An 18,816-nucleotide genomic window follows, 5' to 3' on the forward strand; every position below is an offset into this window, starting at 1 on the left:
CAAAGTAGTTCATAGAGTTGGAGAGAATGCCAGTTTTAAGAAGCACCTGATGTTCTTGAACAGAACCTAAATTTGATACTCAGGATTCAAATGGTGACCCACAACTACCTTTAATTTCAATTCCAGGGTATCATGCAACCTCTTTTGGCCTCTGAAGGCACCAGACATGTGCACATTGTGCTTACAAACAAACATGCAGCCATAGAACTCTCATTCATATAAAGATATATATTTTTTTAAAAACTGGTCGACATTCAGAACACAAATATACTCATTTTTCAATTGTATGACCATAACAGCAATAGAATCACTGTATGAGCCTTTACTTCCTCCAATGTTTCCATCTAAGTGAATATTTGCTATCTCATTACCGTTGCTATTTTCACAGCTAGAAAGATGTGGTAAAAATCATGTTAACAGAGAAAAAATTGTAAACCTCGAGACAACACAGCTATTTTTTTAAGCTAGTAACCCTCAGACTCTGGGACTTCCAGTACCTAGACATGACAGATAGATAGACAGACAGATTATAGATAGATAGATAGATAGATAGATAGATAGATAGATAGATAGATAGATAGATAATCTCTATCTGTGGTGGTTTGAAAGTAAATGGCCCCTAAAGGAAGTGGCACTATTAGGAGATATGTTTTTATTAAGTGGGTGTGGCCTTGTTGGAGGAAGTGCATCACTGTAGAGGCAGGCTTTGGGGTCTCTTTTGCTCAAGTGTCCCTCAGTGTCCCACTGAGACCAGTTCTTGTTGCCTATGAGATAAGATGTAGGACACTTGACTACTTCTCTAGCACCATGTCTGCCTTCATGCCACCATGTCACACCATGATGATTATGGACTAGACCTCTGAAAAGGAAAGTCACCTCAAGTAAATGTTTTTTCTTTATAAGATTTTCAGTGGTCATGGTGTCTCTTCACAGCAATAGAACCCTAACTAAGACACTATCTATCTGTTTATCTAACTATGTATCTGTAAAGTACAGCAGATCATTAATCCATGGAAAAGGAGTAAAGATTTTCTATTCTGTTTTGCTATATGTTGTTACCTTATTGAAATTTAAATCATTTAAATATCCTGTTATGAATCCTAAAATTCATTAAGGAGATTAACAGAACCTTTGAGGGAAGGTAAATGTGTAGAGGTTTCTCACTTATGAGATGATTATAAATGAAGGCCAGTTCAATTTATCATATCAGTGGTTTAGAAAAAGCTGTATTTTCTGAAACGTTGTGTGAGAGAATTGCATTTACTCTGATATATGACAAAATGAAAAGGGGATTGTTTGAGGAAATCATTCTTTGTATGAAACAGATGGAGTGTAGTCACTTTTAAGCAACACAAGCCATGGAGTAAACAATATGGAAATGGGTAGAATGAAAAACTGAGTGAAATGTGTGTAAAACAGGGGAACAATGTTATATCTCTCCTTTTGAAGGCAGAACTTGACAGAAATAAAGAAGAAAATGCTTGAGAAAGCTCAAGATTGAAAGGTCAGGGGGATTTATTAATTAAAACAAAATACTTAGAACAATGTGAAAAACTTGTACATGGTAGAATAATCCCCACAACACAAAATGTACTCTTCTCAGTTTTAGCAAATATTTCATGTAGGAATATATGATATACATTCCATATCTGATATAGATAGTTTAATGCATTTTAATTCTTCTCTAATAGATTATACACTCTGTACTATAAAACCAATTTATAAGAAGTGAATATGTAAATAATCAGTCGGTAATGATAGAATAGATCCTCTGGCCCAGGTCTTGGAGGACTAGAATTTGTACTAGTGTCTCAACTAATGACTAACACTTGCCAAATATATTTTAGGATTTCCATGAGTCCATCTTAGTTTCTCTCTCCCTGACAACATCATATATTATAATGTTACACTTCTTATTTGAGAGAGATATTTTAGCATTTTTAAAACATTGATCACTTTCTCCCGGATGTGTAACAGTCTAGGCTTTACCTGTTAACCTATCATTCCAATGATCAATAACTTAGCTAACACAATGGCATGGGATTTAGTAGGTAATACTGTGGTATTTAGAGTCTCATTAAGGTTTTCAATTTACATTTTATTAGTGAAAATATATTTGGTGCATGAACAAAAATTAAAAACTCAAAATATAAAGACCTCACTTAAAGTAAATGAAATTATAGATTTAGCTCAGTTTCAACTTCCAGTGATGACAATGTGATGACACAGACTCCAGTTTTCCTGATGTCACCCTCTGAGAGCCAGCCTCCATCTCCTGCAGGGCTAGTCAGAGCCACCTAAACAGTAATAGAGACACCTATCTGACATGGCACTTGCAGAGCCCAGACCAATCTCCACAGCTCCTCATATAAGAGACTTCAGAGTGTGCCTCTTGGGGTCCCAGATTCATGCAGAAGCAGTAGATCAGAACTTTATTTTACATAGAAAATCAGCAGGATGGTGCCTAAGTATATTGGAGTTTATTTTTGTTTTCAAAGAACACTTGATCTTTCCACAGTGACACGGACACTAACAAAAATATTTTTTTCCTGAAATTGCCCAGCAGACAAATGTGGACTTCATTAGATGAGGAGCACAACACATTCTGCATCTGTGTGAGATGCTGGAGAATTTACAATAAGCATTTGCAGGTGAAAACTCAGCCAAGTGAATTGCCACAGCCCTAGTATTACTTCTACAACAGGATGATGACATGCTAGGAAGCCTCTCAGCAAACAAGTCCATCTCAGGTAAATGTGAATCAAAGTTAGTCCCAATTCAACATGTTTCCCTTGCTCAAAGCTGCTCAAGATCACGGACAAGAAGCAGAGAAACATGTATTGGTTAAATTCCTCCCTTTACTGTTACATACTAGTCTTTTTTGTCTCCTACGTTTTTAAATCCCATTATGGCCAATCCCATTAAATCCAAATATACAAGTATATATCCACATCACTTTTGTTTTCAATTTAAGTAAAATATATTCTTCTTACCCAAACTTTCATATAAATGTATTTTTTATTTACTCCATGGCTTTAACCCTAAGCTGCAGGATGAAAATTCTGAGTGGTCTCTATATACACATATTACATTTCTATAATTAGTGAGGCTAAGATTGTCACTTGGAAATTTAATATTTTAATTCATTTTTCATCTGTATGACCTGATTTGTTTGTACTGCATTAGGCAAAGATTTCCTCCAGTTCTCTTCTCTTCGTCCAAGCTAATGTAGAAGCACAATCATATTTGAAATATTACAATTATTTGAAACTATTTAGGCAACAATGTCCCATTCCTTTAGTTTATAAACACAAGCTCTGTCCTGGTGTTGATTAAAGGATAGGGTATCTCTCCCAACACAGGTGTATTAACTGTTTATGTATCCCAGTGGCCAAATCTTCAGAGAGAAAAATTAAATGATTTATTGATTCCTGGACACAGATTCTTTATTATACTTGGACTCCAAACCAATTCAAATTGCCCAATTCTCATATTGATATTATTCAGAGTAAGACTACATGGAATCTGTCCAAGTTTGGAGGTCTTTAAAGAGAAGGGAAATGTATCACACTATTCAGAACCAGGTATTCAGTCAGGTACATGGAGTTGCTAACAGGTTGTTAGTTGCATTTTTGGAGTCTTCTATATGCCTGTAGCACGTTCAGGAAAGGGTCACAGGCAGGCAAGTGGTTTAGATGAGTGGAGTCTGTAGTTGGTAAGCTGAGCTTTTGGCTAGCAGGTTCAGAAGCCACTGCATCCCTGAAACAAACACATCCTCAAGAGACTGGAATTGGTGTGTGTGTGTGTGTGTGTGTGTGTGTGTGTGTGTGTGTGTGTGTGTGTAACATGAGGGAGAGCTGCTGGCCTAGACGGCAGGTTTCTGGTACTAGAAGTGCAATTCTTTCTTTTTTAGGACCCAAATGGTAGAAACAGCTCTCTTCTCTGTAGGAAGCAGCTACTGAGCCACCTGACACAAGGTTCCTTACATGAACTGTGCCACTTCTGGATTGGTTTGTTGGAAGTTTGCTTTGAATTTTTAAGGTGTTTCAAAAGTATAGCAACAATGCAATGTCCCTGACAATGCTTATGGTTAGTACACTAACATTTGTAGCCATCTCACGCTTTATTGTAACTTCTTGTTGTTTATTGTCATTTAATATCATTCCAAGTTTGTATCAACAGTATTAAAATCCCATTGACAGACATTTATACTGACACAGTTTCTACTCCAAATGTTTTTTTTTTTAATTTTGTAATTGACCTGTTTATTGAAGATGTTAGGAGTATGCGGACATGTGTGCATTTTTGCTCATTTCTCTCTGGATGGAGAACTTGAGAAGATATTGTTAGTGCTTAGTTGTGTCATTCAGAGTCTTTTTATTGATGAGTAAATACCTGTTCAAATGTTACAAACTAAAGCTTCTGCCCTTCCTTTATTCAGATAATTTTGACTCACTCAATTAAGGTCCAGAATCAACAAAATCAACATATATTAAAATATCTAAAATAGTGATATAAGTCTCATTATTGATCACTTTGGGGCATGTTAATTAATAGTCCACCTGTTCTCCCTTCATTCCATTCCAATCTGGAAAATAAACATTAACATAAACATTAGATTTTTAAAACAGTCTAGTATCATATGTAATCAATCAGTTTGAGTATCCAAAATAATTTTGAGTATTAAAAAACAAACAAGGAAAACAACAACAACAACAAAAGAGGAGACCTGTTCTACCTTACTTTTAAACATACTGCAAGGTTGCATAACAGAAAGACATGGAGTAATGAAATATACTAGATAGGCTAGAGGTAGGCTCTCTATTTTTTTTAATGAAGAGGTTAAAAACACACAAACTGATAAATGATCATTTTAAATTTAATTTTAAATCTTCATTATCATTTAATTTATGTCTTCTGGCACACACACACGTGTTTGTGTCTGTGTGTGTGTGTGTGTGTGTGTGTGTGTGTGTGTGTGTGTGTGTATGCACTCACACCTCATATGTGCAAGAACCCACAATTCCCAGCAGAGGGCACTGGATTCCCTGCAGCTGGAGTAAAAAGTAGTCATGAGACACCAATTGTGGGTTCTAGAAATCCAAAAACATGGGTCTTCTAGAAAAGCAGTATATACTTTTAACTGCTAAGCCATCTCTCCATCCTTATGTATTCACTTAAAAATAAATTCATATTTACATTTTTTTTGATGTGAACATCAGAGGACTTCTTGTTGGAGTCAGGTCTCTCCCTTCACTATGGTCCAGAGACCAAACTCAGATCCTCATGCTTGGCAAAAATGTTTTTACCTGCACCTTTATCCTTTATCCATGTTGAAATACTTGGCATATATATATATATATATATATATATATATATATATATATATATATATATATATATGAAAAACTGAGCATTTACAAGCAATTTACTAAAAAATATAAATAATAATGACTTATCCCTAATAAATACAACTAGGATAATACTAGCAAAACAGAACAAAACAATAAAAACAAAGTTGAAACATTTCAGGAAGCTTTGTCTTCCTGCACAAGACTCCAAAAGCACTTTCTGTCTGTCTGTCTGTCTGTCTGTCTCTCTCTCACACACACACACACATATATACACACACACACACACATACACGCACACACAAGCTTTAGGTTTCTTTCCATCTTTCCTTTTCTCTTTCATGCAAGGCTTTTTTGTACTGCCTCTGAAAGCATCTCAGGTATCTGTTTCCATCTCCAGTTTAACTGGAAAATAATCAGAGGAAGGAATTTGCTATTCTGACTCATCGTTTCATGGTGAGCATTGGACATCTCTTCCTCTTTCAGCTATACTACAATCAGTCAGAGAGTTACCTAGAATGATTGGTTATTTGAAATGTCCAAACATCACCTGCCACAGATGAATCACAGTTAGTTCCAGCAAAGCTCCTGTCCCTCAATGATACAGCCATTCTGTGTGATCTTCCACATTCATTTTTTAACTAAAAATAGGAACTTTTTTTGAAGTGTGATCAAAACTATCATAATTTTGTCAATCAGGGACATATTTAAGGGAAATAAATGGTCCAAGAAAAGGGTGCCTGGCTATTCAGTGTTCCATACTTAACTGAGGCCCTTTCCTGCACACACCACAGAAAAACTGGGGTAAATGAGTCAGGGGGTGGAGGCAGCTGAAAGGGACAGGTCAGCTGGAGGAGGATCACAAAAGCCAGACTATTAACTTGAAGTGGAAAGTGTTCATTTAGCTTACAGTTTATAATGCACCATTGAGTTAAGTAAGGGCAGGAATTCAATGCAGAAACCTGGATGTAGGAAATGAGGCAGAGACAATGGACTTCAATGTAAGACTCCCTATCCAGGAGTAGATAATCCCCACAGTTGGCTGAGCCCTCACACATCAATAATTATTGAAGAACAAGCTTTCTCACAAGCCAATCTGATGGAGGTAATTCCTTAATCAAAGTACCCTCTTCTCAGATATCTAGGCTTGTGTCAAGCTGACAAAATCCATCCAGTACGCTTGGACACTTGAGTATGCTTATAAGGGTCAGAACATGAATTGATGAAATAACAAATATGTTCTTCCATTTTTTAGCCTCTTCTTTTAAGGTTTCTAGAGACTATTTTACACATAATGCCAGATAAATTATGAAAAGATAAAAAGGTGAGATTATATATTGTTAGTAGATATAAGAAGTCCCAGGGGAAAGGGTTGTGAACACTGGATGAAAATAAAAGGATAATTAACTAGCTGTAAGGACACGGATTTCAGAAAAGCTTGGTTATAGCGCTCATATTGTCACCATTTTGACCATATCTCCTGCAGGGGTCGCCATGACCACATGTCTTTCTACTTAAGGGTTTCGCTGCAGATGGACCTGCCATACTACTGTCCTTGAAGTTCAAGCTGGATCAAGACACATTTGCCCAAAGTTGTGGACTTGTCAGCCTCCCTATCCTAGTGAAAGCTGACCAATTTTAAACTAGGGGAGGAAGAACCCTCAAATATTCTTAAAATTTATAACCCTCAAGGAGACACCAGGATTTTTAAGTCTGCCCTCTGCTCTGCAGAGGATCTTTCTGTGGGCTTTGCTGTGTGTGAGATTCACTCCCAATGAAAACCTTTCATCACCGACTAACTCTATATATTCTGTGTCTGAGATTTTCCCTTCTCCTACTTGTTTCACTTGTAATTTTTTCTTGCTTTTTAATTCTTTAACTGTCAGAGAAATGAACTCTATCAAGAGTCCTAGAAAATAATCCATGCACAGTGCAGTGGTTATGATTTGGGTTTTGAAACAGAGAGTGAGCTGCATTCCCAAACTTTGGAAAGATCATCACAAAGAAAGTGTGACAATTTTAAAATGATTATTCTGTTACCTACCCAAAGTTGGGGAGTACGAAAATACAAAGTGCAAATACTAATAGTGGAGTAATTATCTCATTCTTCACTAGTGGCCAGCATGTATTTGCCACCCAAGATCTAAAGTCTCTAGTCATGTAGCTTGTAGACTTGGCTAAGAAGGCCAAATGTGACTGAGCTGATGGCTCAGCTGCCTGGAGCAACTCTCTGGAAATTATCGATCTTCAACATAGGCCCTCTTTTCCATGTTGATGGAATAGCATTGCCTTTTCTTCTAATAAATCTTACAGAGGTCTCTCATTGAACATCTTGTTAGGAGAACAAATAGTGAAAAGGCAAGTGAATCATGTGCTTCCAGAATAATTTTCATGATGGAAATTAACACTTGATAGTACATTGTAATCACCATGTCCCAACATGAATTTTGCCAGTTACATGATGAACCAAGATTATGCTTCTGATTGCTGTTCTTCATTGTTAATCTGACTATTATCTGGAATTAATGAAACTCCAAAATGTTGGGTATACCTGTGAGTACTTTTTCTTGATGGATAATTTGAGGTGGGAAGACCCACTTTAAACCTGAGACACCCCTTCTTGTGGCAGCCTATATCAGAACACTGAAGAAGGAAACTCCTGCTTTTTACCTGGTCTCCCTCAATCTTGCTGTTAAGTCCATTCCTTCACTAGTGTTAGTGCCTACTTTTTTGGGATTCTGCCGTGCAATGAAGACCAGCTGAGATATCCGAACTCATGAACTGAAGAAACAAGTATTGGATTCTCGAACTTTCTGTCAAAAGACAGCTATTGTTGGAGTAGCTGGACAAAAACTATAAGCCACTCTAATAAATATCATTTATACACAAATATATATATATATATATATGTATATGTGTAATAATTATAAGTATTTCTTCTATCAATTCTATTTCTCTAGAGAACTCTGATTAATACAGATTTTTGTACAAGAAGTGGTTCTAGAGCAACAGAAGTTTCAAGATTTTTATTCCGAAAATTTTCTTGATGAGAAATTAATGTGGCGCACGCCTTTAATCCCAGCACTCGGGAGTCAGAGCCAGGCGGATTTCTGTGAGTTCGAGGCCAGCCTGGTCTCCAAAGCGAGTTCCAGGAAAGGCGCAAAGCTACACAGAGAAACCCTGTCTCGAAAAACCAAAATAAATAAATAAATAAATAAATAAATTGTTATAAACACATATAGCAGTCACTTTGCCAAAAATTTGAAAATCTTCAGTGAGAGGTGTGACCTTTACGTTAATTAATACAAATGTTTTTACTACCCAAAAGTTGCATGAAGACAACAATACACAGTTTCTATATATGTATGTTTGTGTTATCAAGTCAGTTTGAAAAAGCAGGAAAATGTCATCAAATCAGTGGTTCTCCACATTTCTAATGGTATGACCCTTTAATACAGTTCCTCATGTTGTGGTAACTCCCATACATGAAATTATTTTCATTGCTACCTCCTAATTGTTATTTTGCTTCTGTTATGAATTGTAATGGAAATATCTGATATGCAGGATGGTCTTAGGTGACCCTTATGAAAATATCATTTGACCCCCAAAAGGGTCACAATCCAGAGCTTGAGAAAGAATGAATTAAATGATGATCACTTTACAGATGTTAGGCAGAGACTCCCCTTACACCAAGTAATGGAAAATGTCTACCTCAGCAAGGGAGCAAGAACCCACAGGAAGTTTAAGGAGCTGGATTTTAGAGTGTCTTTACTTTACCTAAAGAAATTTTTTAAGAATACACATGTTGAAAATACATTTCACTTTATTTCCTAAAAGTACAAAATTAAATGCTCTAATAATTGAGATTCAGACTTATGATAATTTCTCAAGGTCAGAGCATCATGCTTTTGATAGGTTGGTTACTTTCCCTGCTGCTGTGATAAAATTACATCAACTGCTAATAGGAGAGAAGGCTTATTTGAGGTCATAGTTGGAGCATGCCATCCATTTCATGTCAGGAAAAAAAAAACAGGAGCAGCAGATGGAGGCAGCAGCAAGTTATGAAGGCTGGTGTTTAATTTACTTTCTCCTTTTCATTGAGTGCAGAACCCAAGCCACAGGATGAGGCCTGCCACATTTAAGGTGGGTTTTCACTCACAGGCATGCCCTGAATTAGCAGTCCACATAATCCTTCACATCTGAGCCCAGAGGTGTCTCCTGGGTGCTTCTAGATTCTGTCAAGTTAACTGTTATTGGGTATATTTTACTCTCTGCTTTTTTGGCTCTTTATTCTTTGGGGCCCGCCACCCAGCTCCCCGCCCCCAAAACACAAAGATTTATTCTTGCTTATGAATGCCAGTCCTTAACTTCATTTGTTTCTAGCCAGTTTTTCTTAACTTAAATTATCCCATCTATCTTTTGTCTCTTGGCGTTTACCTTTCTCTATTCTATATACGTTTCTTCCCTTCTTACTCCATGGTTGACTGTGTAGCCGGGTGGCTGACCCCTGGTGTCCTTTCTCCTTCTTCAGCACTCCTCAATCTTCTCTTCCCAGATTCTCCTCCTAGTTACTCTCTCTGCCTGCCAACCATGCCTAGACTTTCTCATGTCTAGCTATTGGCTGTTCTCCTATTCATTAAACCAATCAGGTTTTAGACAAGCAAAGTAACACAGCTTCACAGAGTTAAACAAATGTAGCATAAAAGAATGCAACATATTTTTGCATTATTAAAAAATAAGGTTCCACAGCTTAAACAAATGTAACACATTCTCAATTAATATTCCACAACAGTCAACAGTCAATATCAATGACCACAGAGTATAAGAATTTTTTTTTGTAATGTAAGGAATTATCCAGGCAAAATTTGATCTAAAAAAAAAACAAAACAAATTTTGTGTCCCAATGTAGAAGATCTCTATTTGTTCATGTATTTTGGACTCAAGGTTTTCTCATTACCCCAAGTTTTCATTATTATTCCAGTTTCTGTCTCAAATCAAACAAATTAAAGATTGGAGATTAGCATGTTTGCCTGCAATAGAACCAATTAAATGAGCCTGGACACCATGAAACATTTTAAAGACGCTTATATTTAAAATGCATATTAGTTATGTTCTCTTGTCACCATGACAAAAGACACCGAAGAATGGAACTTAAAGAAGGAAAGGCTTAACTTAACTCAGCATATAAGAAGGAAGGCATACTGTCTATCATGTTTTAGACTTCAGGGAGGAAGAAAAGGGTTTGAGAGAGAAGGATGCAGAGATGGAGCATCTTTGAAGGCAAGGACTTTATTAAGAGTTGCTAACACCGTAGACTGACCTCCCTACTTGACATTTCTCCCAGTAAATTTGACAAACACTCACCAAAAATATTTGGTTTTACTATTTACTTTGCTAAAAATACTATATAGCCTTCATGAACTGTGGACTCTTGGATGTGCTAGTCCACATAGAGAATAGATGGGAGACTGAGTTTCTTCCATTGGGCAAGAAATCAAGTAAACCTCATGATTCTACATGAAGACAACTAAGAAACACTACTCAGAAACAAAATCAGTAAAAGTTTTCTTTCTTATTCTAAATCATTGTCTAGAAGGAATTCTTAAGAAGTACTTTGATGTATTCAATACATATAAGCATAATGAAGAAGTATGACAGAGTGTTATATTGTTCAAGTTTTTACATGGAATCTATATTCAGATTCTGTGTGATGAAATAATGTCTGCTGTGCCTCTTGCCTTGAAAAAGGCTGTAGCTCTCTATCTGTAAACCTCTCAAGTTCTTTGTACTTGAGTTCTCCTGTATTGTTATAGTTATAAGTCCAAAGAATAGACAGTTTTTAACAATTATGGAACCTTCTATAATAATTATTCAGGTGACAAAAATATTAAACCATACTTAAATGAGCCTAGTCCATACTGCTGTTCAATATAACATATGAACGTAAACATCTGTATTTGTGTGGGTGTGCTTTCTCTCTGTATAGAACAGCTGGGAACCACACACAGTGGCCATTGTCCTCTCAGGGACTAATGTGAGTATCCAAGTGTGTATTGCTGAGTCTGATACTGTCTCAGGATGGAAGGGATGTATGCACCACATCCTTCCACAGATCAACATTCTTAACCTGAAGTCCTTCTTAATGCTGTAACAGTAGAGACCTCCCTGATCTCCTCCAAACACAGGAGACATGTCACCATTTCCTAAAAAGTTTGCCTTATTTCACTTTGACTTTGTGTACTGCTGAACCCTGAAAGGAATTGCCATGATGTTTTTAGTGAGTACATTTCCATCACATTCTCAGATAAAAGTTCAGATCTCTTTGTAACCTGACTGATAAAGACTCTTCAGTTGCCACGACAGCTCCTGGGACTGCTGAGGCTTTGGATCCCTGGTAAGTGAAATGAGAAATGAGAATCAGTGGGTGTGTCATATTTCTTGACTCTGTGCTTTCAGTGAGTGTTCTGTTTACATGTGAACTATGTGGGGTTTACCTTCAGAATGAGTATGATCAGAATAGATCTATTAAGGTGAAGGAGATTTCAGAAGAATGCAGGACACATGTTCTCAGCTATACTCTTGCAATCATTAATTGTGATAACTACCATAAAAGAAATCTAGAGTCCCTATTCCTTTGTAAACATATTTTTATAATACATAATTTCATAAGAGTAATTAAAAGGTTCAAAGGAATAAACTAATGAGGGAAAATTATAAAAATATCCTGCTGTGTTTATATTTAATCCCATGTATTTTCTGCCTTTATAATTTTAGGATCCAGGAGTGGATGTTGTGCTAACCAAGTCTCCACTGTTGCTGGCTATCGTCCTTGGAGAGCTAGCCTCCATCTCCTGCAGCATTGGTCAGATCCTGTTACTTAGTAGTGCAAACAGCTATTTGAGTTGGTACCTGAAGAGACTACGCAGGTCTCCACAGCTCCTGATCTATAAGTTTTCTACCTAATTTTCTGAGGTCCCAGACAGACATGATGGCAGTAAGGCAGGGACAGATTTCACACTCAAAATCAGCAGGGCAGAGCCTGAGGATTTGATGATTTATTATTGCTTTCAAGGTCCAGATTTTCCTCTCATGATGGTACACTTCAAATGAAAGCATTTGTGCTTGGAGGAGTCAGCTGCCCTTACATGTTTATCTGGAGAGCACTTCAGCAGATCCTCCAGGATTCTATAAGAAGTAAATATTGAGTCACTCTGGAGGACAAGTCACAGCCACTGCATTTTCCATGTTGCCTTGCAGTTACCTGGTTTCTCTGTCAACAGATACACTGATGGCATGCCACAAGCAGCAGCACAGTGGTGCCAAGGGCAATTCAGAACAACCAGACATGAAGGAAGGGTATTAGACTGGTTAATCTTCCTTACTGTCCTGGACATGTGCACATGCACCGATTAAAATCATCCATGAATATAGCCAACCAAATGAGGATATGGATAACTCATGGCAACTAAAACACATCATACAACACACACACACACACACACACACACACACACACGCACACACACACACACACACACACACACGTAACATACACATTGAAGTCAGAGAACAAATGCACAGTAGTTTTTTCCTTCTATCACATGGATACCAGGGGTCAACCTTAGGTTATCAGACTTGGAGATAGATGACTTTACTCATTAAATTTTTTTGGCCACATATCAAACTCATATATCACCTTTGTAAGTCATTTTTTGTTATAGTAACATTATTGTATTCTTGGAGATTGAGTATTCTGATCAGTAATTTGTACACATGCAGCATGAAAACTTTGTTGATAAAACTTCCCTCTTGAGGCAGAAAGATTATAAGGGCCAGGGGTGGTGGGTGGCACCAAAGAAATAGTTCCATCCAGTCACAACAGGGCTGATACACATATGAACTCTCAAGGATTGTGATAGCACACACAACCTGCACAACTTCAAACTAGACAAAATCCTAGAAGGAATAAGAGGAAGTGGACACAAAGTCACAACCTTAACCAAGAAGCTCTTAGCAATTGATAACTGGTGGCAAAGGGAAAGACAGTTTTCTCTAATATAGTATCACAGTCTCCAATGTGATGTCACAATTGTATAATGTAAAAAATATCATTCATTTTATACAACATATTAATTAGTTCTAAGACTTCCCTATGTTACCTTCATAAAGTTTTCTCAAAAAAATAAAAAAAAAACACTTTCAAATCCAACCTCCTCACTTGCATATTCCCTTAACTTCCTCTGTTCTTCAGTTTATAAGACACACAACACTGGATTCTTCTGTCCTCAAGCCACCAAAAGAAGAAACTTCTGTCCATCTTGTTTTTAAAATTACAGGATAAACTTTAGTAAATTTTCTCAAAAGCAAAAGTGCTGTGGGATGTTCTGTATGGCAAATGTGTGTCTGATTAGTCAATAAATAAAACACTGATCAGCCATTGGCTAGGCAGGAAGTGTAGGGAGGACAAGGAGGAAAATAAAGCTGGGAAGTGGAAGGCTGAGTCAGAGAGACACTGCTAGCCACCATGATGAGAAACAGCATGTGAAGATGCCGGTAAGCCACGAGCCACGTGGCAAGGTATAGATTAATATAAATGGATTAATGTAAGCTGTAAGAACAGTTAGCAAGAAGCCTGCCACGGCCATACAGTTTGTAAGCAATATAAGTCTCTGTGTTTACTTGGTTGGGTCTGACCGCTGTGGGACTGGCAGGTGATAGAGATTTGTCCTGACTGTGGGCCAGGCAGGAAAACTCCAGCTACACAAAAGCATAGAGTCAAAATGTTTAGGACTGTATTACTCACAGCATAATGAAAAAGAATGGCTATTATGTGAATTCCAGTGTTGGAACTGAATGTCACATTTGGACAACATAGAAATATATGCTTTATTCAACATAATTTGTGTAAATAAAAGATAATAAAAATTGGATCAATATCAAGGAAACAAAAGAGTTTGAAGACTTTGGTTGAAGGTGGTAAAGAGAACATGAAGTGCCCACTTGGGGGTCAGTTGTTCACACACTCAGTCTATGACTCACATTTGTTGCTGGAGCAGGTGAGTCAGTGATGCATGATGAACCAGATGTAAGATTAGGCTTATTTCTAGTGGAGAATCTCAGAGTTGCTGGTTATTTCCTGTTGCAACTGCAAGCTTGGGGATGGCTGATGCATCACACAGGACTTTTAACTCTGATGTGACTGTGGTGGCCGTACCCTTCACTTTCAGTCTTCTGTCACTCACCGATTTCCTCGGAGGAACTTTCAGCCTGCAGTCTGTGCTTACAACATGTACCCTCTCTTCTGTAAGTGTATTATACTTTATCTTTTATAATGTAATTTCACTATATCTATTAATTGCTTAGACATGCTTAAATCTATAATTACCTACCATTGTGTTATTATTGAGTCCAGTAGTCAATATGCTCATCTTTCTATAGGTGCCATACTTAGGAACAATGGTATATATCAAAAGCCTTAGTAGGTAGAACGATTTATAATCTAGACTTATATTCATTTACTTTGTGATATTTACACAATTGTAAAATTATCTTGTGATACATTACACAGAATTCATTGTTATTATCAATCAAGGTATGACTGCATATGGATATTGCTATAATTCATTGTGTGGTTTATTCCAAATTTTCTTTATACTCCCTTTGCCTATTCTGAATAATGCTGATGTGAACAGGGGAGAGTGCAAACTTTCACACTGCTTTCATGGCTTTCATGCTTCAGTTCTCCTGAACTTGGAGTACCTTGCAGTGAAATTGGTCAGTGAAATGGAAGGCATATCCCTGGGGACTTCATCAGGTTCCATGTTTTCTATGGGCTATACCTAATTTCCATGCCTAGTAACAATGCAATAATTTATGATTATTTCACATTTCTCTACAGATAAAGTGTTTGTCATTTATTCTGTTATCAACTTAATAATTACTATGAAGTGATATTTAAATATGGTATTGATTTTTAATTCCTTATATGTTGAATATACATCAGTTAACATAATAGAATAACAATGAAGCACTTTTTCTTTCACTGATTGACAGGAGTGGCCTCCACCACAATCATGTTCTGCTCATGTTTCACATTTGGTTTCAGTCTGCAGTAATGCAATTGTGTAGACCCAGTCTCTACTCTGTCTATGTCTCCAGGGGACAGTGCTGCCATTTTCTTCAGGCCAATCAAGGTACAAGCTGACACTGGTACCAGCAGAATCTGGATCAGGCTCCAAGATCCACACACAAATTTCTGTACAGTCTTTCTCTGAAATCCTCTCATGGTCAGTGGTTAAGAAAGCACATCATATTTCATACTCACCATAAGCAACCTGCATTTGAAAGAGAGTGTACTTTACCACTGTCATGGAATCCTCAGTATTTCTCATAACATGCAATAACACTTTCAAATACTAACTCTATCCACTACAAAGACAAACCAGAAAATGCCATGTAATTTTAATTCTTGTATATTCCTGAGTGGTCATTACCCAAGTTATATGGGTGAGTCTGGATCACCCCTGGCACACACAGGTAGAATGTGACACAAGCCACTGTTTCATACCTTAGTTGCAACTTTACCCATAGTGATTTTTCAAAGAAAATAGATACATTTTACAGATAGAGGTACTTCTTCCTTCTTTGGCTTTATATATTGTGTCCTTTCAGAACCCCATTAGCTAAAAGGATTATAAATGGTCTTTGTGGTAGAATATGTCATAGAGAAATCATATAGTTATCATAAATGCATGAAGCATTTTGGTTGTTGGTTTTGGTTTTGTAGTGAATCCTGGCATTCTGGTCTTAGCAAGTTCTAAGAGTAAGAAAACAGAATCCTCTGTAGAAAGTCTAGGGAGTGATCCAGTGTATGGACTCATACCCAAGACCATATGGAGTTTAATAATTGGGCTTAATGGGTTATCAAGAAACAACACAAAACAAAAAGAGAAGACATTATTTTAGGAGGGTGAGGTATTGTAACAGCACATGGATGGTAAAATGGAGCATTAATATGATCATGTTTTATTGTACATATGTATGAAATTATCAAAGGAGGAAAATCCTTCCAGACCAAACAGAAAATATCAAGTAAAACTTCACTGACTCATGTGTGATGTGTTCTCTCTCCATACCCCGAATTTTCCAACATGTGATGAACATGTTTTCTACAGCAATCTAGAGACATATGCTATTACTTATTTATACAATAAACACAAGGTTACAATTATACAGATTTCTAGAAGGATATGCTATATCGATTTGAACACATATTCTTCAGCTAAGGCCTCAGGACTTGAGTCACAGAAACCAATTGCTTAATTTCTAATATAGAAGAAATAGTATTTAAACCCTCCCAGTCTGAATTAGAGTATTGTAGCTGTCTATTTGAGTCCTATCACTAAATGGTAGAAATTCTATTCATTTAACCATGTATTTATTCAAGTAATAACTGTCTATTGGGAATTATATGCATTTTCCATAACTTCATTCCTCCTTTTCCATCTTTAAAGCATCAACACTCTTGAAGTAAGTGGCCACTAGAGAGTCATTTATCATGTAAAAATAAGGATTACTTGTCCCTTTTGTTTTCCTTATTGGGTGGCCAATATGACAAAACTAAAACAAACAAATAAAGTAAGGTTCACTTAGCCAGGAAGATGCTATGCTCAAAAAACATTAGCATATACAAAGTGTGTTGAAAAGACTGCCTTGGTCCTGGGATGCTATCTTGGCATGCTTGGTGCTTATAGATCCTATATGTCTCCATTTGTGCAAGCTTACACAGTGGCATCCAGTTGTCCCCTGTTATATACAGTAGGGTATGAATCCATTTTTCTACAATCATAGGAGATACTTTATGTCACTTTGCTCTTAAGGGTGGGCTTTTCACTCCCTTGGTTCTTTTCACACAGCTGTATCAACCAGGGGATTTGCATATTGCTCCCTCGGGTGTACTTCTTCTTGCAAGTACAGGACAAAAGCTAGGCCCTGTTTCTGTCTTGGCTATTCTGGACTCTTCATATCAAGTTCACAGAATGAAGTTCCCTGCTCAGCTCCTAGGGCTGCTTGTGTTTTGGCTTCCAGGTATGGAGAAAAACAATGATTAAGAAAGAGATTGTGGGGGATAGGGGATTCCTAGGACATTGCTGATGAAGATGCATGCTCTGTCCATGTGTGAGATTTCCAGGCTTGCTCTCCAGGAATGGGATTTTGAAGTTTAGAGGGTGAAAGGACAAGAACCTGTCCTCTTGTGGCAACTCTGCCAAGTATCAAAGCAGATGGTCCAGGTGATTTCTAGAGAGTCTCTATGCTCTCTCTATATAGGTATTTTATGTAGAACATTTATGGAATATGAACGAAGCATGGATATAATAAGTAGGAAATAAATGAAGGAAGGAATATTATTTATTGTGTCATTTTGTTTGAACATAACCTTTTATTTTTGTTATTTCAGGGGCCAGTGGGGATATTGTGATGACCCAGTCTGCACTCTCCAGTCCTGTCTCTCTTGGAGAATCAGCTTCCATCTCCTGCAGGTCTAGTAGGAGTCTCCTACATAGCAATGGCAACACTTACTTGTATTGGTACCTGCAGAGACCAGGCCAGTCTCCTCAGCTCCTGATCTATCTGATGTCCAAGCTTGCCTCAGGAGTTCCAGACAGGTTCAGTGGCAGTGGGTCAGGAACGGATTTCACACTGAAAATCAGTAGAGTGGATGCTGAGGATATTGGCATTTATTACTGTCAGCAGTGGCTAGAATTTCCTCCCACAGTGATACATCCCTGAACAAAAACCTCCCTGAGTGAGGTGACAAAGCTGCCTCTTAAGTTCCTTGTTTGGGGTGCAAAGTGGTGTAACCAGCATGGCATAAGTACATACCCTTCCACAGCACAACGGTTTACCAGATTCAACAACTACTCCAAATTAAGTACTCAGTTCTAAACCTTATATTGTATAATAATTTCCAGCTATATTCATTTACTTGGGAACTTTATAATTTCCATTTCCTTTGTATCCAAATTAAGAAATTTATTTTTTAACAGTAAAGAAAATGAAGAAATGGTGATCTCAGGATACTGAAAGCAAGTGAACATCATCATATTACTTGGATTAATTAGATATCATATCAACAACTATCATGTGGTTACTCTCATTTTTGTTAATTAGACTATAAATGGATACATATAATGACATGTGTGTATATGATACAAATTAGAAGTGAACTTTCTATAGGAAAAAACTTTTTGGCTTTGTATGTGGTGTCATGGTTTTAGAAGACACTGAGATGGATAACTGAGGACCAAGGTATGTATGCATTATAACAGTTATTAATGCTCTGGACAGACAAACCAAAGGAAATGGCATGGTGTGGAGCTACAGGGAGAGTTTAGTTTCTCATACCAGAGATAGCCAGCATGGAGGGGAAAATCTCTGCAGGGAATCAGAGCTCACTTGAGAGAAG

General features: G+C 37.2%; 1 gene segment (V, D, J or C); it reads left to right on the forward strand.

Annotated features, from left to right (window-relative positions):
* The first annotated feature begins 17,389 nt into the window (after window positions 1–17,389).
* Window positions 17,390–18,140, forward strand: LOC128099597 (immunoglobulin kappa variable 2-28-like). The segment is given in 2 exon segments: window positions 17,390–17,438; window positions 17,809–18,140. Coding segments are annotated over 2 exon segments (381 nt in total).
* Window positions 18,141–18,816: the final 676 nt, after the last annotated feature.

Source organism: Peromyscus californicus, unplaced genomic scaffold (assembly GCF_007827085.1).
Source record: "Peromyscus californicus insignis strain IS unplaced genomic scaffold, ASM782708v3 Scaffold_6__1_contigs__length_162567912, whole genome shotgun sequence".
Taxonomy (NCBI): domain Eukaryota; kingdom Metazoa; phylum Chordata; class Mammalia; order Rodentia; family Cricetidae; genus Peromyscus; species Peromyscus californicus.